Here is a 25,339-nt window from a genome sequence, read left to right as displayed (position 1 = left end):
CCCGCACATGACAGTACCTAGCATGTATCTCAAAAGTAGTTACCCGGAGGTGCGCACGCTGGCTCTATTTACCCGCTGCCAAAAAAAGGCCCTGTCACACCAGCTAAGCGAGTTTATTGCCTATGGGGTTTTTTCAGCACGCAGAATAATTTCTGCGGCCGGACAAGGTTTAGGGCGAGTTTGGCGTGGGTATTACATGATAAACGCGCGATACCTAAGTCCTTCTTGCGTGTATTCCGTTGAACTGCATGTTAGGCGCGTGGGTGTCACGTGATAGCTTCGTGATAGCTTCTTTTATGTCAGTTACGGGCGACATACGGGCTCTGCGAAGTACCTGCGCCACAACTGCGTGTTATCTGCGTACTAGTCGCCTGTGAGGTGAGTGCTAGCCTGAACAATAGGCTGGTTCGAATGGATGAGCAAACAATCATTTGTCAACTAGCTTTCAAGAAGTGAAAATGCCCCGTAGACGGAAAGTGCACAAGGGCAGAGAACGTCCAGTGGATGGACAGCCACAAAGCCCGGAAGATACACAGCAAATGCATCAAATTGCTGCTGAAGTCCATTCGGCGGATGAAGTCCTGTCCGAAAGGGACCAGGTAGTCCTCGACGCCACAGAGGACAGAGGACAAAGAAGAGAATGAGCCCACAAATGGCACGCACTCCCTTCACATAGGCATAGATCAGCGGGCAACTTACCTACTTCAAGTGGGTCAAATGCCTTTGAATTGCGGCGGCTACGGCCCTCCTACGGGTGTTCTGCGTAGAACTCTTCGGGCAATCCTCGCGACTCATCCGGAAATAGTTTTGGTCATGCTCAAAACTTTGCTGCGGGAAAATTGGACTAGCGTGCGCACCTTCGGGCAACTAAGGACGAGATAAGTGCTAGGTACTGTCAAGTTCGGGTCAACTGCGGAGAGCTCCGGGTAGCAAATTTGTTTCCCCGCTAGTCAAGCCGCAAAACTTCCCCAGATACGGTATGACAAGGCCTTGAGCATGCTCAAAACTTGTTCCGGAAGAGTCACGGGAGTTGCCCGTATAGGTACGCGCAGAACACAAGTAGGAAACCCTTACCGGTAGCACCTCACAGGCATCTCCAAAGCAGGTACTTTGCAATCCCCGTAAGTCGCTCGTAACAGAAAATGGATCGGTTTCAAAGCTCTTACGCGAGTCACACGGAACGCACGCAAGTAGAAGCTAAGTAGCACGCGTCTAGTAAGTAAGAAACAAGTGCGAAAATTGCAAACATTCTTGTCCGCCCGCGGAAAATCTTCTACGTGCTTTAAACTACCTCCTCGCCACAAGCCCGCGTAGCTTGCCCGGACAGGTGTGACACCGCCTTTAGATAAACGGATACCAAAAAAAAAAAAAAAAAATCTTTTCACTTCAGTCCGTGTGACAATAATGCTTTGAGTCCAGTTACTGAATTAATCTTGCACTCTTACTTGGCAGCTAAATCATCCGGCCGAGTACATCGCAGTCAACTTGCTCCTAGACGCTACGCAGCGCTTCACGGAGTCTGACGCCGAGCTCAGCCAATCGATAGGTCGGAACATCGCGATTGCCTATCTCTTCGAATTCCTCGAGAATCCCTTCTTCGATGTCGAGCGCCTCGACCGTGACGACGAGGCGCTCAAATGGATGTCTCGTCGAGAGCTGCTGAAGAAGATACTCACCATCCTCTACAACTGCATTCGGTAAAGGATCGCGAAGAGATCTTGACGTTTTTGGTCCGTCAGTTAGTGGCACAACCATACTTACTCGATCATGCATCACAAACCAAACAACAATATGCACAACCCGATTAATTTTGGGCTAAAAAAAAAAAAAAAAAAAAAATGGAAAGGGATGACCTTGTCATTTTTTTTTTACTTTCTTATATTTTATGAAAGAACAATAATGTTTGTTTGCAAAAACCGATAAGTCCATATTTGCCAAATGGAGATATTTGCGATTAAAGGTCAAGAAAAATAAAGAGAAAAATAAGAAAATTTTTGCTTCTTTTGACCATAACTTCAAAAATGTACCTTTATATGTAGTGACCAATATATCATTTAAAAGGTATTATTTTGTACTTTATGACACAGACCGTACTTCAAAATCTTCAAAAAAGGACTTATTGGTTTTTGCAAACAAACTCTTCAATTCCTTTCCACATATTTTTACGGCATGGGATTATAAAACAATTGGGAAAATGTATTTTTCTTGGATTTTTTTCTAGAACACTGTTTCGGTTTGACGTAGCCTGTCCCAGATTTAAGAATTTCAGCCCTTCAAACAATTATTATCACTTCAATCTTTGATAACTTGCGAAAGATTGCATTGGAAGTTTGTATCTGTCATTAATGTTTCAGTTTAGGTTCATAAGCCCTTCAAAGTGGTAGCCAATGAGATCTTTATCATTTCTTTTTGCACCATTCATTCACAGCTTAGTGGAAATCATACATTTGATTAAGCATTAACCTTCAAAGCCTTTCTCTTCAGCAAATACTTTTCCAATGGAGGTGACATGCCCTAATTTATCTTCATTGTATTATTGAGACAGATTTAAAACGTCAACTTTAACGTTATTTCAAATTCAGGGCCAGGATCCCATTCAGAATGCGCCGTTAGGTAAAAGACAATGTCCTTAGGCTGTTTGCTGGTTTTGGGATGACGGGGCTACATTTGGATGATAGCGTTGTGCTAGTCGTAGAATTGTGGCTATTACAACAACAAACAGCGCAGACATTACCCCCTTCTGCATATTGATGTGCACGGATTAAAAGAAATGATAGTCATCAGCGTTCTAATTGAACATGAACAATTAAGTTTTCTGTTCATCGGGGAAATCAGCCAGTTTGTGTTCTTAAAAACAGAATAAATCCTCTAAATCCTGAATGTAAAAGTGACAGCAATGATGAAAAAAGAGTTGGTAATGACAAAAAGGAACCCAATATATATATATATGTTATCGCAGTAAGCATTTATTTTCCCCCTTTTTTTTATAATCTTATTCTCCTTCTTCATGGGACGGGGATCAGAGACTCCAACCCAAAGCACCTTCTGATCTGGAGATTCTCCCGCCTGAAACCCCTAGCAAACGGGAGACTCCAAGTTGATGTGTGCGAAGCGCAAAGTTCCTAGGGTTCTAGATGCTCTCTGGTGCTATCTAAGTCTTATTTTTTTCAACATACAATAGCAATAAGTAAGAAATCCTTTCCAACGGGAGACACAGAGCCAGGGCGGGAGAAATTAAATCTCAAACGGGAGAACGGGAGATTTTGCAAAAATGGGTTTCGGCGGGAGATCTCCCGTCGAAAACGGGAGAGTTGGAGTCTCTGGGGGAGGAGTGATGGAGCGGGAAGGCAGAGAATGACTTCCGACACGAAAGACACGAAAGTGCGCGCTAATGCTGTACAAAACAAATGGACAGCGCACGGTCCTTATGCGTATTACGCACATCACCTGAGACCACTCAGTTAACTTCAAAGACAGCGCGTCTCAGGTGATGTGCGTCTTTGCCTGAGACGCGACGTCTTTAAAGTTGTTGCTGTTTATCAAGCGTCTTTAGGGGAGTGTAGTATATTTTGAGAATCATGGTGTTGCCAAATGTTTTACCTCCACGAAATAATCCTTATTACTTTAAAATCTCATTCTTCCAGATAATCCCCCTCATCGATAAAAAGCTACGACTATAATTTTTAAATCTTTTAAAGATAATAATAATACCACTACCTTTGGGAATGAACGATGTTTCTAGCTGCACTGAGTTTGTATTTAGCTCTCTTTCGTATCGTCATGTAGGGTAGCCATTCTGTGTCCATTTTTATCACGCGCCTTCGTATCTTGTTATCTCTGCTATCTTTGGTCATAACTAAGTCCTCGGGACCAGCAGATTTCTTTCGTTATATCGAAATTTCGGTATAACCCAAGAACTAAACAATAAAAGAACATAAAGCCGATAGTTTATTTTGTTGTAAACGGAATTTCGTTATAACTGTGTTGTTATAACGGGAGTGCACTGTGGGGGGACTGGTTGCAAAGATACTATCGTCATATTTGGAAAAGATGTCGTCTTGACTTTTAAGCAGAAGAGTCCGGGTATTAGATTCATTTTATAGACGGTTTGTGGGATTCATCATGTATAATTTAATGCAGATATGTACCGTGCATACTCTTTAATTTTTAGGTTTCACACCAAATCCAAAAAATAAATATGGGTTTCTGAATACGATGTTATTTACCAAGCCCGAGTAATGTTTGTATATTACATTTATCATTTTCTTTAAGAATCCAAATTTGCATTTTGACATTATTATCCACAGGAATTATCCGGATAACAAGAGCGGATACCGCGAATTCGGATCAATGTGGCGCCTTCGAACATTCCTGGCAAGCCGGTTCTTTATTCTTCGCGCCAAGGTCTAGCTCCAATGTTATCTACTCGTTCAAACAGGGCCTGTGTCTATCGCTTCTATGGCATTTGTCCATGGGACTATTTGTGACCGTTCATAGCAAATCATTTACCAGTAGGAGCAGGGATATAAAATTGTTCGAGTCACAACATTCATGACATTCGATGCATTATGTGCAGGTCAGCTGTATCACAAAACATCCTACATATAAGAATTTCACAATAAAACCTAAAATATAAAGGGATATCACCATTTTTTCTCAGCAAACCATAAACGTAGACTGTTTAAACTAGAATTAATCTTAGCATTGATATTGTTCACACATATATAACAATACTTAAAGGGTGTGTACAGTTCTGGTCGAGGTGAAGATTTAGCTTTTAACGTTTTGTGAGATATTCAGAAACCACTCTATGAGATGTCAAAGAGCATGCGGTTCTAAGGGGTATAAAAAGTTTATTCGATGAAAATCGGTTTTGAAATGGTTGAGATATCCAAAAACAAGGTGAAACAAAGAGATACTAATAAAGTTGGGGCATGTCGCCTTTTATTATTAGTACTTTTTTGGATATCTCAGCCATTTGAAAACCAATTTTCATCAAATTAACATCGAATCCTTCTTAAAATTACATGCTCTTTCATATTTCATAAGAGGCTTTTCATTATCTCACTTAGGAATGTTCAAAACATTAATCCCTACCTCAACCAGTACTGTACAGTCCCTTTAACGTTGATTATCTTAATTGCAATAATTTCATTGGTTGTTTTTATCCCTAACTCCCACTTAAGAACTATTTCGAAGCACTAAAGTTGGGCTTTTGTTTCATGATAGATAATGCCCTCCCTGCGCTCCCAACTCCCTTTGTTAGCTCACCCATGATGCACCACGCAATAGTCTTGCTTCCAGTAAAGGTTAAACAGTTTTTGTTCAAATGACAGTTTTATAATGCTTATCATTGGCTAACGAATATTTCATTAATTTAATGACTTGCGGCCCTTTTTCACGGTGCCTGTATACCGTACGCATCTCTTTCATTTGAAGATGATTTAACTGTGAACGCGATAATGAACGCGGGGGTTGATTCCTCGCTGGTAACTAACGTGCATAATGTACCTGGTTTAATTCACACCTGCCCTGTATCGTGACTTGACTCAAAAGAGTTCTTTAATAACTCTGTTGAATGGGTAAAACTCTTCGAAAATTTGCTCTTAATAGGTTGCTATTCTACCATGTCTACGTTTCGTACTTGCGTCGCACAGGTTCTTTTTATCTTGGCTTACGTTGTGACGGAAGAAGAAAACGCAGAACTGAACACATCCACTGAAAACATCTCATTCATCATCAGAATTCTGCGTAAAGCACTCGAAGAGCCGAATCACTATTCAGCTCACTATAATTATTACGCGATTGAGGTGGTGGAAGCCATTCAATATGTCGCCTCCAACGACGAAAACAAGGTTAGTCCCCGTCCTTTCACTCTTCATTTCACGCAAAGGGATGACGTAGCTTTTAAGAGATGGGGATGAGATGGGGAAAGGGGATTTAACTTATTGAGAAATAACTGGAAACCTTTACTACAAAAGATGAGAGTACAATTCTAAGAGGAAATCAAAGTTTACTTCCAGAAAATCGGTATTGAAATGGCTGAGATATCCAAACCAATGTTGTCCCATTAATAGATGGGACCAATGTTTATAAAGACCACTTTGTTTGGGGTTTCTTTCTTTTCTGATAAATTTTCTGATAACACAGCTTTTTCAAAACAATTTTTTCACCAAATAAACGTTCCATTCCTTTTGGAATCGTATATTCTTTAATATTTCAAATAACAGGTTTGTTATCATCTTGGAAAAAGTTAAAGCCAGAAATCACACCTCAAACCATACTGTCCCTTCAAACAAGGTGAGATAAAAGCCTATACTGTAAGTTGATGAGTGATCTTACACACACACACACACAAAAAAAAAACTGCTTATAACGTGTCTCATATCCACCAATTTCATGTAATACGAGCTACAGACGAAACCAACATTTTATCAACGTTATTCTCTTTTAACAATCCACTTGAATCAGAAACTATTGTACGGAAATCACACTGAATTTGAGAGCGACGCCCCATTATATTCAAACCCAGTCTAAGGCAAATTGTTTAAGCCTCGATCACGAAACATCACTGGAGGTATAATGTTTTAGGATTGTGTGTCCGTCCTTTCGTCTGTCCGTTAATTCTGCTTCCGTTCTTAATCAATTTTGTGGACAACGCATCTCAGGAACAGTTTGAGGTATCCTAATGCAACTTGCCATATTGAGTGAACGAAGAAGTGTCTTTTAAGATTATTGATGCATATGATCAGAGTCAAAGGTCATGGTCAAAATATTGCAATTTCCCTTTTTCGCCCGTATCTATGAAATACATGTACTTAAAAGACCTTTCTTGAAGCATAGTGTACACATTGGTTACCGATATAACTATCTCCGGAAAGTTTTGATAAATAGTTCAGAAGGTCAAAGGTCAAGTAAGAATACTAAAAAATTCAAATTTTTGTCTCAGCCATGACTGAAGGTCTTTTTCAGGGAACTTTCTACAAATATATGCATTACTTGGCGGTGATTCTCTTGAGGCATTTTTGTGTCAGGGGTTAAATATCAGAGGTCAAAGTTCAAGGTCCATTTCTCAACACTTACTGGACCGTATTAATTCAAGACCTGAAGGTATTTTTCAAACGTACACATCTGTCACAAAATGTATATTCTGGGAAAGTTTTTGGTCTTCGAGTCAATGCACAAATGTCAGATGTCATCCGAAAATCCGAAAATTTTTACTTACTTTTCTTTATCGATATCTACGAAATAGCTCAAGTTATCTTTAAGAAAAGTAATGTGTTTACATTAACCTTCGTGACAATAATATCCTTCAAACTTTTCGGGTCATGGGTTCAATGTCAAAGGATGAAAGGTCAAGGTATCACTACTTACCCCATATCAGCGCTTTTCTCTGAAGGTATTTCCCTTAAAATTAGTGTAAACTTGAATTGCAAGAACCATATCCTTTGAGGACCTTTTGGGTAAAGAAGTCAAAAGTTCATGATTAAAGGTCATGTTGAAATAATAACATTCTATTCTATGATACTGACGTTTTACTTTTTTGCGATACCTTGGAAATTGTCTAATACATAAACGTAAGAAGAAAGAAAACCAGACATGTATATGCTTTAGTGCACCCTGATTCTTTAGAGAAAGAGTTTCGATATAGGATAAAAAGTTAATAAAAATATTCACATGTCACACTTTATCCATATTTTGGAAATATTTCAAAATATTGTAATTACAATGAATGTTAACAGTTCATGAAAGTTTGAATAATTGTTGGCCCTCGGGTCAACTGACAAGGGTTGACTGTCAAGTGAAAATGCTCGAAAATGCTCGAAGTTCAGTGGAAGTAAATAAGCAACACTCACATTTGTAGCAAACGCGCATATACAATAATCTCACAATCCTATTTTACTCCCAAAGGTCATTTACTTGTTTCACCTGTACCAATTGTTGAGGGCTGTATTTATCTACGCACAGGTAACCTTTGTGGAGGAAGATGTTCTTCCCTTACTAGTGTCGATGATAGCTGAAGGAAATGACGTCGAAGAACGCAGAGGCGCTCTAAAAGCCATATGGATTCTCTCTTTCATACGAAGGTTGATAAGCGATGAGGCTGATTTGATCCAATGTAAGAGTAGTTTCGAAAGTTTTCATTCGTTCTTATATCAACCAGGGAGGTGGAAGGATTCTTCCACCTCCCTGTATCAACAAAGTAAATTATGGGATCGATATGGGTTTCCTTCTGTGAGGTAGTGCATGGGTTGCAGAGGCCGTCTGATATTTTGCACAAGAAATTGAAGTCACTGTAAAGATAAAAACAGGTATTTTTCAAGAAAGCAATAATGAAGTGGTATGGGAAAACGAAATAACGTAATATAACATGCACAATCATAACGTATACAACACATTGCTGGAAAGAACACAGCTTTGTCACAATGTGAAACACAGTGTTACACATTATGAACACAGCTTGAGATTTCTGACACTGTCAAATTCGAGCGTTTAAACAGCGTGAACGCCTTGTGAATCATCCGTATCTGTAGTGTGAGACAGAACATTTGTATGCGAATTATACGATGCAAAATAATCTTCACTCTCTCAAATTTGAGCTTTCCACAAAGTCGACTTTGTCCCCAGAGTTTGAACACACTGTGGTACACTATGTTCGTTCCAGAAGGGAGAATAATGTATCAATGTAGTTACATAATAAAATTATGATCTATACCGTTTGAAACCGGTTTAGGTTCGTTTATCACCGTACCTCTGGTGCAGAATTAAGATTACCAAACAGCCAGCCTTTCAAAGAGTTCCTTGCATTTGCTAAGTGCTAACCTGTGTAGATTTTGGGGTTAGAAATGCGTTTCTGATACGCAGAAATAAAAGTGTCATTGCAAACGTATTTGTTGCAAACGCATTTTAGCCAGACACGCGTTTGCAGAATTGACGAACGCAGTCTCTACTGCTTTTCGCTCTTTTCTAAGAAATAATATGCAGTGCTCAAGGCAATTTGCTGGACAAAAGCAGGGAGGTGAAAGTTGGCAATTAAAAAGTGCTATTAAGGCGACGTCATTGATTGGAATAATGTCAGGTCTCGCGTAAACACGCGTGTATAGCCTATATTCATACATTCACATAGGTGAAGAATTGCTGCTAGAATTGCTGCTCATACTAGTTACGTTCCGACCTTACCGTCGACGAAAGCTCACCTCGAGGATAAGCTCCATGGAGCGCCAAGTGTCGCACGGTCGATTTCGTTACGAAATCGGTCATTTCGTCGAGGAGGTTAGCTATCGTCGAGGTTAAGGATCGCTGTGTGAGTGTAACTAAATGTGATTGCCAAAACAACTGGTCTGTATCATTATGCTTGATTATTCTCCTTTCAAGCTGTTGCCAAAATGTGCATGAATGCGGACGAAGATGCCGAGATGGTGACAACAGGCAAAGGCATCCTATGGAATGTGGGCAAACTTGATCTTCTAACGAAACAGGTAAGTCCTACCTTACTTTAAGTTGTATCGGATGTCTTTCTTTCACTTTAACCCGCCCATGTTATTATACACATTGGTAGACTTTATAAAAAAGCCTGCGTCAAACAACAATTAACTATATACACGCCGGACGCTAGGACGCTTTAAGATTTTAAGATATGCCAGCGTGTCGAGGTTAAGATACATATTTCATCTCCATTTTATCATTGCGCAAGTTAACGGTAAGGCTAAACGTACATTTTCTTTCTCTGAATAAGACGTGTTCATAGTGTCATCTCACCAACGAAATTTGATTGTCACCGGATATAATTATACTGTCCTCACCTGTATCTTTATGTACATAAGGAGAAAGGAGAAGATGACGACAAGCCGGGGTCTGCAACCGGGTCAGGAGATGCGTCCGTTCCAGTGGTGCCCGTTGCATCTGCACGTTGTGTCGCCTCTTCCAAGCCACAGCACGTGATGCTGAGCTACCAGTGGGACGTGCAAGAGCAGATTCTTAAAGTCAAGGACCGCCTGAAAGCGAAAGGTTACAATGTCTGGATCGACGTTGAATAGGTCGGTGTTGACTTGTACTTTCTCTCCCTCTATCCCCAAAAAGGGCTTCGTTTTTACCACATATTTCAAGTGTTAATATATTTGGTTGTTATGGTTTGTTTATGTATCATGCAAACTAACTGTGACATCTGTTTCTGTTTGGGAGTTTAAGTGATCATTGAAATAATGTCTGTGTTAATTTGTTGTGTACAGAAAATTAAGTGTGATATCATGACAGTCTGAAGATTTAAAGGGATTTTATGGTTTTGGTTGAGACTTAACTTAAGGTTGTCTTTTTTTTTGGTGAGATAGTGAGAAACCTCTTAACATGAAATATGAAAAAGCGTGTAATTCCGAGGGGATTTCACCGTTTATTTGATGAAAATCGATTTTGAAATGGCTGAGATGTCCAAAACAGAGCGATCCTTATAAAGTGTGGGACCCACATTTTACTACGATTTTTTTTTTTTGTACTTTGTGTTTGGATGTTTCAGCTATTCCAAAGCCGATTTTCATCAAATAAACTTTGAATTCCCCTTAAAATTGTATGTTCTGTACTATATCATAAGTGTTTTCTTGGTATTTCGCAAAAAAAAGTAAAAGCCCAATTTTTCTCTCCACCAATACTGTACCATCCCTTTAATGATGTTCAAGTTGATAATACATTTCTTGTCATACCACAAACAATGGTGGTATAGCTGCAGCCAAGAGTCACTATATTCGTCGATGATTTCAAACAAATAGTTTTCATGACCTGTTCAGGTGGTTCAACACTGGAAGCGATGGCATTGGCCGTAGAGAATGCTGCAGTAATTGTCATCTGCTTTTCTGAGAAGTACAAGAATAGTCCAGCTTGCAGAACAGGTAAGCATGTAATTTTAGTATTCCCTGATAGGCTGGGTGCCAAAGTCAGATTTTGGGGGTAACCTTGTTTTGCCGTCTCCCCGATATTTGTTTTTTTTTTTTTAATGGTTTTCCTCTATTTCGAGGGGGCTGAATCCGAATCTGGATGATGTAACTCATCCTTCAGGGTTATGAGATATTAAAAATGGCCTCCAAAATGGCCGCCAAAATCTGAAATTCCAATATATTTTCTTATAAAGAGTGAACAACTGAAGAGTTTGTTTGCAAAAACCGATAAGTCCATATTTGCCAAATGGAGATATTTGCGATAAAAGGTCAAGAAAAATAAAGAGAATAATAAGAAAATTTTTGCTTCTTTTGACCATAACTTAAAAAATATGCCTTTATGTTTAATGACCAATATATCATTTAAAAGGTATTATTTTGTACTTTATGACAGAGACCGTAATTCAAAATCTTCAAAAATGGACTTATCGGTTTTTGCAAACAAACTCTTCAACTGGACAAAAAAAAAATGGAGTTTACTGCATTTCCAGGGTGCTGAATTCCAATCTGGATAATGCAACTATTGATTTTTTTGAAGATTTAAAAATATTCAAGATGGCCGCCAAAATGGAAATTACCATATATTTCCTTTGAAACAGTGAAGAAATTGAAAATTCCATGTTCTTACTCTATTTTGAGTAAGAGTTCCTGGATAAAGGAACTCTGGTAATGCCACATCGATCACTGTTGTCATTATTACACTGACAACCACTGTGTTCTTGTAGAAATGTAATCACTTACAAAAGTTCTGCGTAAATATCATTCACAGAGGCTGAGTACACGTACACCTTGCGGAAGCCCATTGTCCCGTTGAAGATGCAGGAAGACTACAGAGCAGATGGATGGCTGGGAGCAATGCTGGGCCCCAAACTTTACATCGAAATGTACGCCGTAGAAATGGTCGAAAGAAACATCGACAAACTTGTCCGTGAGATCGCCAACAGAGGGCGCTGCGAAGGCCAATATGAAAGGCCGGCTGCCAGCGAAACAGTTGCTGCCGACCGCCCACTTCGATTCCCAGGGCCTGTCTCACCCGGGCCCCCACCACTCCCACCGCCGCCACCGCGGCGGCCGCGGCGGCAGCCATCTCCGACGTTTTCGTATGGCAGTTCCGATATTTCCATCGACGAGAGAGGTATGGAGTTGTTCTCTGGGCAGAGCAACGAAGAAAAAAATCAATATCCTTGAAATTATGAGCGTGTCTACGTCATGGTTCAAATTAATTGCGAACACCAATTTACATCAGTGCATGTTCTGTACGGATTTCCCTGATAAGCACCATGCGTATTGCCGTGTATTAAAGTAATTCACGAGAGGTTTAAGAAATTACCCCTAAATACATACAGGACGGACACCGAGTCATCAAATTATAAGGTAATAAAGTCAAATTACTTCCACGATAACAATAACTCTCAATATCATGGTGTACTTTCGATAATTGACCTCACACACCAAGAACACGACCAAATATGCTGGAGAAGTGTAGCCGAAGACATTATGTTTTCGGGTTGTCCGTCTGTCTTACCGTCTGTATTTGATCTTTTTTTCGGAAAGGGTAACCTCTCTGTCGTTTGAGATATCATTTAGAATCAGCAAGTGTATGTATAAGTGGAAGAAGCTAGACCGATCACATTGTAATGGGTGCAGGGTGTCAATTTTAGTAAAAGTTTAAAGTCGAGTTCAAATAGAATGACATCTCAGTTTCCCCAATATACACTCAATGCGTGAAGATAGTATTTTGATTAAACATAGTGTGTGTATGTATTACTAGATTAGAAATCTGTACAGGAAGATTAAAGCCATGGAATCAGATGTCAGGGGTCAAAGGCAAGAGAACCATGTGAAGCGAAAATGCAATGTCACGTTGTTGTTGTTTTCTGTAATATCCGGGAAATGGCACAGGGTAACTACATGAAATGTGCTCAGATAGATCGGTGCTCTTTTTTTTTTTCTTTCTTTTTTATCTGCATTTAGACATTGTGGAGGCGAGAAGACCTATCGTGAGAAGACAAGAGAGAGGGGATGGGAAAACGGGAGAAGCGGTGGTGGGGAAGGGAGTCGAAAAACCCGTGCCCGCTGTGCCACTTCACTTTCCATCACCTCAGGAGGATGGTAAGCTACAAATGGTGGAAGAGCGCCGCATTATGTTCATGTTATTGTCATTTTCATGTGGCTGAATAAAACATATTGATAATATGAAATGATAATAATAATATTATTTATATTAACAATAGTAGTAATAATAATAATATCAACTAGCTTGTATAAACGTTTTGAAAAGGCAGCATGAACAGCTTCCGTGGCGATATGAACACCTAAATAATGTATAGCGTTCAATAAAATACGAAATCACTGGTGGTGATGATGGAGAAAATGACAGAAGAACTGACTTTACTTTCCAGGAAAGTAAATAAGTAAAGCCCCCACTATAGTATCAAAAGAATTGAATACAAACGAACTGCGAGGAAGAATGGTGAACTCAGTTTAGTGATAAGTTAACAGGAGCTAGATTGTCAATGCACGTAAGATTCGCCAATAGCGGTCTCCGTTTGGTCATCAGTTTCTCTCTCTCTCTCTCTCTCTCTCTCTCTTTATAGAAGAGCTTCCTTCCAAAAGGCGCTAAATCCATATTTGTTTTCAATGGATTTATTGCCTTTTGGTTGCAAGTATTGTATTTACTCCGCGTACTGGCGGTAACTAGAAGTGATTATAATATCACAATGGAGGAATGCATTAAACGTCATTTGCCTTGATTTTAATTGCAATTTTAATTGAATAAAAATCAAGGCAATTGGCATCTAATCATTCATTTATTGTGAAATCATTATTACTTTATATACATGTGAAAGTTCTCAAAGTTTATTACCCGGCAACACATTTGATAAATATGTGTAAGTCCGTTATATCACAAAACATCCTACATATATGATTATAAACATATATTATATATATATATATATATATATATATATATATATATATATGAAGAGTTTGTTTGCAAAAACCGATCTTAGTCCGTATTTGCCAAATGGAGATATTTTCGATTAAAGGTCAAGAAAAATAAAGAGAATAATAAGAAATTTTTTGCTTCTTTTGTCCATAACTTCAAAAATATACCTTTATATGTAGTGACCAATATATCGTTTAAAAGGTATTATTTTGTACATTAAGACAGAGATCGTACTTCAAAATCTTCAAAAATGGACTTATCGGTTTTTGCAAACAAACCCTTCATATACTTGTTCGTATTTTCAACAAAGCCTGAAATATAAGGATATATCAGTATTTTTTCACATTAAACCATAACTGTAGACTTTTTAGTTTGGCGACATTTTAATTATTAAAGTTATTATTTCTCACATTTCAACAATACTTAACATTGATTATACAGATTCAAATTTTTACAGTGTTTGTTTCTATCCCAATCCCACATTTTGGATCTATTCGAGAGCACTAATGTTTGGTTTTTGTTCAATCTGCAAATGTTAAACTATGCCTTTGATTGTTCAATGATATTCATTCACTCGATCACCACATTGAGATATGTATTTCGAGTTCAAAACTCAAAACAATATTACAAAATTATCGCGTACACAAAGTATATCACCAATGTACAGAATTGCAAAGGTCAAATCAGCTGGACAAAATGTGAGCTCACGTTTGTGTATGTACGTCTGAGCACTGTTACTTCATATTTATTGTAAAATAATAAATGTATTGTCTGTCAGACGGCGCGCGCTTTCACCTTTGTTGCGCAAACGCGCCAGTGACCTAACCTTCGAGAAGTAAAGCACTGAGAGGTTTTACCGGTAGTCTTTATGGCAGAACGAATTATACGAGGACCTATCAGGGCTGGGGCCTGTTAATAAACACTTGTGATAGAAATCAATCACAAGTTTTTTTTTTGTGTGCTGCAATGCAAGTTGCGATTGATTTGGGGACTTTTGATTGATTTGAAGGCTTTATAAGACGGGTCCCTGAACTTCGCACTTTTATTGCCGTTTAGTCGTCTCTTATGTAGTCTACTGACTAAAGAGAAAATGTTGAAAATGTGGTACCGAGTACTTGCGACCATGAATGAAACATCGTACAATACAATTTGCTGACCTGCGAAACAGGATGTAATTTGGTGTCACTGACTGTGGTGCTGCAACATTACTCATATTTCTTTTTTAGACAAAAATGTATTTCTTTCTTCCCTTATTATGCAGGTTCCACATGCGCTGCGTTATTTAGCCAATGGGGCATGGGAAATGTCATGATGTGGTTGGACAGTAAGAATTTTGCCCATGTGCAGGACTGGTTCGTTGGCTACTGTGGAAAGGATCTGTTGGGTCTGAAGAGGATTGCCAATGACGCTCCCGAATACTTCTACAGGAAAATGGAGAGTGACTTCGGGTTTCGTAGCCTACTGGAAATCATACGATTCAGAGACATGCTCGATGAGATAAAATAAGGCTTTTTTTTCCCCCGATAAGTATACAATCACATTGGAAATGAGGTAAATTTGAAGGTGTTTTACCTTCCTTTCTATTCGTCAAATGCACAGGATCGATGCTCCTGTTTTATATTCCTGTCTATATTTTCATCTCGTTATTTTGGTAATTTTTCTGTCCTATCCTCGTAAGTATAGTCTTGATACTGTTCCAGTTTCGTTTCACGTTTGTTCGGTTACTGTGTATTTGTTCGTTGTTGTTTTTGTGTTTAATTTTCTTGTTCGCCTGTCTCATAGTGGAAAGCTATTTTTTCGTTTTCTTTTTCTTTTTTTTTTTTGTTACTATGGTTGCAGATTTAGAATTGTCTATCGATCGGCTTTTCTTTTTTTTTTTTTCAACAAGACGGGACCAAACTTGACAATCACTGTCTTTTCAGTTGGTCCTTATTTCTTTTTTTCAAACAGTGCGTATTTGTATTTCACTATGATTAGTTCTGCACCCTGCACCATTACTGTTAGGTAGTTGGTGTTTAGTCTGCTCATTTCAGGTGTATCGTTTCCTCTCTAAAAAGTGGGCTGTGTATTAATGTGGAAAACGGAAATAGATTTGAACTAAAGCTTGAACTTAAGACTTACGCGGTTGACGTTCACTATAGCATGTAGATAGCACAGCATAACAGATTTAGTGAAAAGTATTGTGCTTATAATTATTGGTCAATTTTCCGTCGGTAATTCCGATAGTATAATTTTGTATTTTTGTTCCTTTTGGCTAAAAATTATTGGAATAGTGGGGATAAATGCGATTAATAGCTTAATGATTTTTCGTGTAATAATATCATCACTTTTTCCTGTAGTAGAAAAATAGTAACAGTAGGCCTATATATTTTAGTAGGAGGTTGACATTAATGGAAGTGGCAATCGAAGTGGCAATCGAAGTTTCTGGCTTAAAGACTTTTGACAGTGAATGATGTCTGTTTAGTGATTTCGTCCTGGGCTTATGCTGATTATGAACATTATCATTTTCTTCTACTGTCATTGAAGAGGCTGGTACATCAACTAAACCTGTCACGGAGAATTCTTTCAGACGTGAACTATTATAATCCCACAACTGCCAATATTTTTTGATGGAAAATATGCGGGTAAAAAGTGTATAAAGTATATAGATTTGATTAGAAGTAGTAATCAAATATATTATATTGTGTTGTTGTTCTTGTCCTTGTCCTTGTTTTTCAACCAGGGATGGTCCGTAAAGGAATTGTTTACAAAAACCGTACAAAGATGAGTTCATTAAACAAGACAATGGATGGATAAGAGATGCTTATACGCTGGACAACACCTGAAGACTGGTGGCGTTTGAACAGTTATTCTAAAACAGTCTGTAAAACACTTTATTGGCAGCATGCCTGCAAGGACTCACCTTGGTAAATAAATACGCAATAACGTGATACACAAAATTACATCCCGGATGAAGTCCGAATCGCAACCTCAGACAGTGCAAGCATTAGTTAGACCATACATATCTCTCTAACCAACTTGATATCCCTATAGCCATATTATATGATAACATTATTATGCTGAGGCATAAGACACCGTTGTAATGTGATGTACAAGTTGTATTTGTTATTGGTTTTTTCAATCGTCAAAACATTTTGCATTATGTACACTCGGTACACTGTATTACCATGGATGATTTACACATTGCTATGTATGACCGAGTGCCTCTGAACCGTTACATTGTGTATCTCATTATTTCTACATTGTTATCTTATTACTGCAGGACCCCCATGAATAACCACTGCTGGTGCTAACCTCCTTGTACTGAATACCGAATAAACAAGAAGAGAAATTGATAAGTATAGTTTTATTTCGACGCTACTTCTAGGCAATATTATACGTTTAATAGGTGAAATGAAAGAGGCAATAGTTTGAATGATTCAGGCGTTGATTTTAACATACGTATAGTGATAATAATGGTCAGTTTTTATTCAATGCATTTCACACTTATTAAGTACCTCAATGCGATTTACAGACTATTATTACCCCGGTCACTGGATACATTACAATGCATTTCAAACCAGCACTGAGAATGCTCACTCTCCTCCCCGTGGGAAGCATGCCATTAGCAGCCATTTTACAGGAGCGCAAATGCTGATCAATCAACATACGCTTTCTCATCCTTCCGGGTACCTATTTATAATCCTGGGTTGAGAGCATCAATGTGTATAAGGTCCTTGCTGTAGGGCAAAGGTATACTCATTTGGTGGCCCGCAAACATTTATATCTTAGTTTGTCATCATAAATTTTATCTCCTTGTTATGATTGTCGTTATTGTTGAAGCTGTTATTATTGTTACTTTAAAAACAAAGGAATAAAATATATAATCATAGATAATTGATATTGATGCATGATTCAGAGAGCTGCGTGACGTCATGTAATCTACTGTGACGTCAGCTCACTCGACAGTACGTCCTCAGTCACGTAGTCTTTGATGCACTCCATTGAATACTTCCAGATCAGTTCTTGCTTCTCCTCACTTCTACAAGGTTGAAGAAAGTAGAGAATGAAAATACACACAAAAAACAACGAAATTCATTCAATATCTGAAAACTATCGCAACAGTAAGTTGGTGATTTTTCTTTTCTGTTATTATTCTTGTTTTTGCCTCAATGTGTGAAGATCGATAAACTGCAGACGTTAAAGGGATGATATGGTTTTTGTTGAGATTAAGGATTCGGATTGTAAGTTTTTGCGATATTATTTCACGTATGAATACTAATTAGCATAAAAGTTTAAGAGAATTCGGTTTTGAAAAGGATGAGATATCAAAATACGAGGTAACACAAAGTGGTCCTAATGAAAGATGGATCAGAGCCACTGTGCAGGTCAGGAATCAGTACAGGAGGGGAAAAAAAGAATATAAGAGAAGAAATTCCCCTTATCACGGAGAAAGCAATATTGAAATCATGCTGTTCCAGAGCATCTCGTATTACGTGTTTGTTTTTGTTTTTGTTTTCCATTTTTGTTTTTGCTTTTGTTTTGTTTGTTTGTTTGTTTGTGTTTGTTTTGGTTTTGTTTTGTTTTGTTTTGTGTTGGCTTTTTTGTTTTTGTTTTTTTGTTTTGTTTTGTTTTGTTTTGTTTGTTTGTTTGTTTGTTTTTTTTTTTTTTTTGGGGGGGGGGGGGTTCAACGTCCGGAAAAGTCCATTCACTCTCAAACTTTGGTCGTCTGTAGACAGGTTAGGTAGACTGCACAGATATTGTTTAGCTATTGAAGCAGGTCGTACTGTTCGTAGGGTATATAGACTTCCTAAAGCAGTTATTTCCCCCCCAAAAAAAAAAAAAAAAAAAAAAAAAAATTCTTGTACATTATTCGTGTGCTGAAAAGCATTTTGTCTTGCCTGGGTAGTGACGACAGAGATTGCGGCTTCCCGCTCTCGAAGTAGAGGGCGCTTTTCCCGTCATACTCCGGATTGGCGGCAGCGTGCAGTGTAGTTAAAGCACCATCGAACGAGGATCGCATAATCTCTAAAAAAAAAACAACAACAAAGCAAACAAACTACAAACAAGCAAACAAACAAAAAACAAACAAACAGGGGAGGATATTCGTCAAGGAATAATGTTCTCGGCCTTCTCAAAAGGTGGGAAATCCTCGTTAGGAGGTATTGTCTTAGAATTTAAACTGAAATGCAGTAATTCTAATGTAGAAAGACGGAAAGATTCGATAAGGCCCAAGGATGTGTTCATCTCTATGCAAAATAAGATTAAGTTATTGGGCAGGTTTTAAGACATATGCTTCAACGATAGTTTTATTGGAATTTACTTTTTAATCCTTTATATTGTAACAGGGGAAAGATCCAAGAATTCCGTAGGGGAGGCGCCTTTACAAAATAAAAGGGGCGAATGTGCCCCGTCCCATTTTTTTTCTTTTTTATTTCCTTTGTTTTAACCAAAAATAATGCGGGGAGCGCAAACAGTGAATAACGCCCTGTGTATGATGTGGCGATTTTGACAACTTTCAGCTACAAGAATTTTGAATAGTTCTTCTTTTGTGGTAAATACGAAAGTAATGGGCCTAATCATATAGTCATACATACCAGGACAAACCACGATATTAGCATGATAGTAACATAAAATATGTATTCCTTTAGTGTAAGGCCATCAGAAATGTCAAATGAGAGGCACGAGGAGTAGTAACCTATTTTTCTACCCATTACTAGATATGACACATCAAATCAGAAAGAACTGCATAGTGGTCACAGTGTGTCTATGCTGAAAGCGTGAGCTATAGTATACTGTCATGGCATCTTCATGACTACTAGTAGTATTATTTTGGCGAGCGCTATAGTAAATTTCATGGCGTACGGCTTTTAAACATTTTCCTTGTTTGTATGTCTTACGCTCTTATAAAGTCTTGTCAGCAAACGAAATAATTATACATTAATAATAGTCTCCCGCACTAAAAACTCAAACTAAAAACTCGTCTACAAAAGCGCGATGGTATGAGATAGGAACTGTATACTCGTATATACAACAAAACCAGAGGTAGCAATGGTAATGCACTGTGAGATACATTCATACTCTTTAAGGTAAAGCTTTAAGAAAACTGTAAACAACAAACAAGGACAGATCTACTAAGTAACTAAATTGGTATGATGACAGACTGACGATCACTATTGACTTCTTTTCCACGTGGCGAGTTTGGCGTGCTTAGCAGCGGATGTATAGTAACAATAATACAAATGCAGAAGTAGATGTTGCAACAGACGATATTACATCTATTGACCTTCAACGTTTCAACTATAAATTAGAAAAAAAAAACGAAAACAACAACAATAACAACAACAAGAACATTTTGTTATCACTTTATTGTGATCTTCCAAATTCTAAGATCCCAATGAGTTTTAGCCATGTCACTCACTAGATGCGCGCAGCATTCTCAGAACGGCTTTCGATGCTCCCGACATCTGCTGACCATCGCGCCTAGCGATGTCCGTGTCAACCATGCCAGGGTGCAGCGAAAATACGCTAACTCCTGACCCATCCAGTCTTCTCGACAATGAGAACATGTTCATAATCTGCTTGTGTCGATGAATAATAGCAGAGAAATACATATGGATATAATATGAAGTATCGAGTTCTAAACCAGGACTATTGTGTGGCGAATAGTCAGACGAAAAATGACAGAGGGCGCTATTTGTAGTCATGTCGTACATACGAAATGATCATTTTGTCGACGAAATGACCTATTTGGTAACAAATAGGTCATGCGACTCTTGGCGCCCCATACAAATCGTCCATGGTTTAAACCATGAACAAGATTCTACAACCTTCGTGAATTCGGGCCACTGTATGTATTATTCATCATGAAAGATGCTTACACATAAGACACATGGATATTCGATATAACATGTGTATGATACTTCTGACCATCAAGTTCAACTTAAGTAACTTTGTACCTATACGGCGCGTTCTTACAAATTCTATGAAACAAATAAGAAACTTTCAAATCAATATTGTTACTGGAAATTCAGCGACAACAACACTAACAACAAAAGTTCCGTTTTAAATATTTCCAGGGAGATAAATTTATGTGATCGCTAATATCAACTATGTCATTTGAAACGACTTACCTGGTACAGTTTGGAATTCGCATATTTCTTGCTTGTGCCTCGTGTTTTTAACGTTTGAAAGTCGGCTACGTCCCAGTTAGCAAACCGATACATGAGAGAAGAAACCGAGACTATCCGGCTTTCCGGCCCAGAGGATTTGAGAACCGGCAGGAGGTAAAGAGTCAACAGGAAGTGAGATAAGTAATTGACCTGGAAGTGAATCTCGAAGCCGTCATCGGTTGGTTCTGTGATGGCAGAAAGTTCAAAGTTCAGTGAGATATGAGAGAGTAGAGAAACACAAACACACACACACACACACACACACACACACACAGAGGGAGAAGATGAAATCAAATTAATCCAGATAGTTCTTTCATTTTCACTGAATTCCTTCTGTTTCCGATCAGATTGTCACAGCGACGGGTCAATGTTATAATTGAGTTACGTTGCGATGTGTTTCATTTCTGTTTTGAACATGTTGATGCCATTATGATATTCTGTAAGGTCTAAAATATGTCACATTTTATTGGCGAGGGTAAGCGCGTTACTCTAACAAAAGATTAGGTGGTGTAAGGCTCATGTTCACAACGAAATAGGAAATGTTCGTGATATAAATACTTGTTATTTAATTTAAACAAGTGACAGTGGATCAAGTGAGCCTTAAACATGATTTGTCAACACATCATGGCTAATTCCCTACTTTTCTGATTTAAGGCTAGTTCAGTCTATAAAAAGGAGAAGTTCAATTTTGCATCTATTTTCACTCTGGAGGCACCTTTAGATATTCTAACTGGTTTGAAAGGTGCTTCCTGTGGGGCAGAACACTGGTAAAGGTACAAAATTGAACATAATTTTTGTTTTGGATATATGTGGAGTATACGTATCTATCAGCATTATTCAAATGGAAATAAGGTCAAATTGGCTAAGTAGAATCACAGATAAGGCACATTGATCACCTTTTAATCGATACATGGTTTAACGAAAAGAAAAGAAAAATACGCTTAACTATGAGTACTTTTATATTCTTTCTTTTTTCACGTGATGTCAACTACTGCAAAGGCCGACTGTATTATGATCTCAAATAGTTGCAACAGCTGTACTAATGTTTCATTATTTTTAAAGTTACATTTCACGAAACAGGCCTCTTATAAAGAGAATACGAGATAACAATCTCACACGGACTCACCATCTGTCCCATAGGCTATTAGACCAGCGTTACACACTAACACGTGTAAGGGAAGCCCCTTGGCTCTGTACGCCTCTGCGAACGACTTGGTGCTGGCCAGTGACCCAAGGTCAAGGGTCATGAAGTCAAGGTCGAGTTCGTCAACCTGTGTCGAATAGGAACATTCGGCAATTTGAATTTTCTATTTCTACAATAATGATACACACACTCACTCACACACACACACACACACACACACACACAAATCGTATACCAGGATAGATTATGTTGAGTATTAAACAAACCTTTATTTTCACTCTCGCTTTGGCTGCATCTGCCTTCTCCTCCACATGTTCCTTCTTCATGCGTTCGATTGCCTACGAAAGAATCGAGAAAACTTAAACTACCCATCAGGTATCCGAAAAAAGGAGAAAATAATTACGCATGCGCATCCTTCACTGCGGTTGTATTGCAGCATATTACTGTAGTTGCCGCATAGTGGATGAGGTACCGGACAACCCATACCCTATACAAACCGGATGCGCTTTGTCTTACCTTGATTCATTCATTTCATTTATTTCATTTCCGACAAAATTTTCATACACAAAATAACACAACATCAATACAATGTAGTAAGAAAGAAAAATACGTGAAGTTAAAAATACTACGCATCACAAAAGCAAATGAAAATTTAGATTAAAACTAAAGTTAAGGAAATGGAGGAGACATGCTAAAAAGCTGAACTGTTTTTTGCAGTCTCCTCGTGGACAAAAAGACTAAACATCAAAAAGCAATTTGCTAGACATAATATAAAAGGTGCACAACACATACTGACCTATACAAACAAACAAACAAACACAAGCTCTGATTGAGCTCTGTTACACTTGGAATGTCTAATAAAGTAATGATCAGAAGTACGATATTGATATAAATCAATAGACATGCGAAATTGAATCAAACACTCTTTTAGCCTTTTGTCGAGGCCATCTCGCTGTATGGTGAAGAGAGCCCAGCTGAGTGGGGTTTTTGCGCTCGGCTGGGTTCGCTTCGCTCTCCATTACAGCGAGAGGGCCCTGTCTAAAGACTAACACCCTCTCTGAATGTGAAAATAAGTATCATGTGTTCATTGGGTGATACGGATATCAGGGTAAAATCTGCTCTCATTAGCCCGTTACAAGTAATTAAGCACAGTGAATACGGTGTTACTTTTCGTGGAAAAGAAAAAAAAGACAAGAGAAAGTCCGTATGCTGCTCTGCAACCACAATGAACAGTGAACTCTATTTTATTTTGTTTAATTTTTTAAACACTGGATTCAGCTTTTGAAAGACAGTGTATATTGGAAATCTGTATTGAGCATTGTTCTCAGTAAAACACGGATTGAATGTATACCTGATAACGTTAAAGAGACACAAATTTATGTAAAGTAATCTAAACGAAAGACTTATTCAGATATTAGAGGCTATTGCACTGAAACTTGTGGTCACTTGTCTATCATAGCCATGGACAACACAAAAAAAAAAAAAACTATTCTTAAACCAATATCAATAACGCTTTTATCTCTAATCCAGGACTGGTCCTAGAGTATTAAAAATAACGCCTTACCTCGAGTGCTTTAGTCTCAGACCGACAGGCCAGGATGACCCTGGCACCAACCTGGGCCAGGGACTTTGCCGTCTCGTATCCTATACCTACACAGAGAATATTGCAGTCACATTAGACTCTTACCCTTCGTTATATGAATATAGAATATGTAAGAAGGGAATGGAATGAAATGGAGTGGAATGAAATGGAATGTAGGAGAATAGAATAGAATAGGAATAGAATGGTATGGGATAATTGACCAAAAAAAATAGAATAGTATAGTATAGTTTACATAGTATAGTATTGCACCTCAGGAGGACGAGTTATAATGGCGATGGTACATGACAATATTATTATCAATTTAGTTATAAGTTACTTAATTTCATAAAATTGTTGGTGAAAGGGATGACGAGAGAATACACTTTTTTTTTTCTATCAGACCACCTCCTTCCCTCATACCTGTGTTTGCTCCTGTGACGATGATCGTCTTTCCGCTCAAATCCACCTCAGGGAGCTTCTTAGGTGACCCCAAACTTGACCCCATTCTGACCTTTAACCTCTTCAGGCAAAATGACAAAGAGACAAAGAATAACAGCAACTGGAATTCGGGCTCTCATCCTAAGAGAGATAGTCAGAGGATGTCCTAAGTCCCCCTTTTTTGTAGAATATGCTGCTTTGGAGACTGTTGTCAGTTTCATTTAAGGCATAACATTCCATGGCAGGACTTATTGTTTATTTATGTTTGCTTACTATTGGCGTATCTCTCTGTGTGGGAGGAGCAGTTTCTCTAAATGACGTCATTTATGTCATGCAGTCCCCATTTATTCTTTGTTTCAAAACATTAAAAGAAAATCTGATGGAGCGATAAATAAATTGAGAAATGAGTATTTACACACACAGACACGCACACACACAAATCTTTTTTGAAGTGTAATAAGTCACCTCAAATTTCAAAAAAAAAAAATGAAAGAGATGAAAAGGTTCTGCAGTGCAAACATTACACGGCCGATCTGCCGTAGGCTGAGAAAAAAAAAAAAAATCAAAGACTGTTACAAATGCAAGCATGTCATTGATAGCAATTAACGATCATTAATAGAGTATGTTGCAAGTGCACTTATGCTATATTATATCTCTTTGTTCTTCACATCTAATCTTAAATACCACCGACAGCTATGAGTTCATTTCATTTAAATCCCTTGACTGTCTGGTTTCTAATCACCGCGCCCGCAACAAAGATAAAATCCGAATCCCTATTTCAAACAGAACTATCCGATCCTTTTAAAGAGGTGTAAAGCGTCAAGAGGGTAACGTTTTTTGACAGCATCGGATTACCACCGTCGTTGCAATGAATAATGGCTTACGAAATTAACAGGCGCAAATACCCACAACTGATTGACAGACGCCTGACAACAACAACAACAACGATCGGTCGTCATCAAGGGCGCCGGAAGCGGGGGGGCAGGGGTGGCACTTGCCCCCCCAAACAAAATGTTGGGGGGGCAAAACGAGTTTTTGCCCCCCCCCCCCCCCAAAGTGCCCCCTGTAACAAATAATTAATCACTTATTTAAAGACCAAAATGAACAATAAAGGCATATTTCTTGTCTAAATGTTGTAATTTCATGACT

At 38.4% G+C, this 25,339-nt stretch overlaps 2 protein-coding genes across 2 annotated transcripts; one reads left to right on the top strand and one right to left on the bottom strand.

Annotated features, from left to right (window-relative positions):
* The first annotated feature begins 458 nt into the window (after positions 1-458).
* LOC140246629 (uncharacterized) lies at positions 459-10,037 on the top strand. Its single transcript, XM_072325970.1, has 7 exons — positions 459-599; positions 1,453-1,697; positions 4,308-4,404; positions 5,658-5,855; positions 7,969-8,119; positions 9,376-9,479; positions 9,825-10,037. Exons 1-7 carry the CDS (start codon positions 459-461, stop codon positions 10,035-10,037), a joined length of 1,149 nt encoding a protein of 382 aa, XP_072182071.1.
* A 7,006-nt stretch (positions 10,038-17,043) lies between these two features.
* Positions 17,044-24,257, bottom strand: LOC140226208 (retinol dehydrogenase 12-like). The gene is made up of 8 exons (XM_072306699.1): positions 24,173-24,257; positions 23,735-23,820; positions 22,437-22,508; positions 22,153-22,297; positions 20,988-21,211; positions 20,276-20,432; positions 18,756-18,882; positions 17,044-17,896 (listed from the first exon to the last, which is right to left on the bottom strand). The coding sequence occupies exons 1-8, from the start codon at positions 24,255-24,257 to the stop codon at positions 17,797-17,799; spliced, it is 996 nt and encodes a 331-aa protein (XP_072162800.1). The 3' UTR covers positions 17,044-17,796.
* Between the last annotated feature and the right edge of the window lie 1,082 nt (positions 24,258-25,339).

Source organism: Diadema setosum, chromosome 3 (assembly GCF_964275005.1).
Source record: "Diadema setosum chromosome 3, eeDiaSeto1, whole genome shotgun sequence".
NCBI lineage: Eukaryota > Metazoa > Echinodermata > Echinoidea > Diadematoida > Diadematidae > Diadema > Diadema setosum.
Note: the sequence above shows the minus strand (reverse complement) of the source record. Positions and strands in the feature narration are given on the sequence as shown.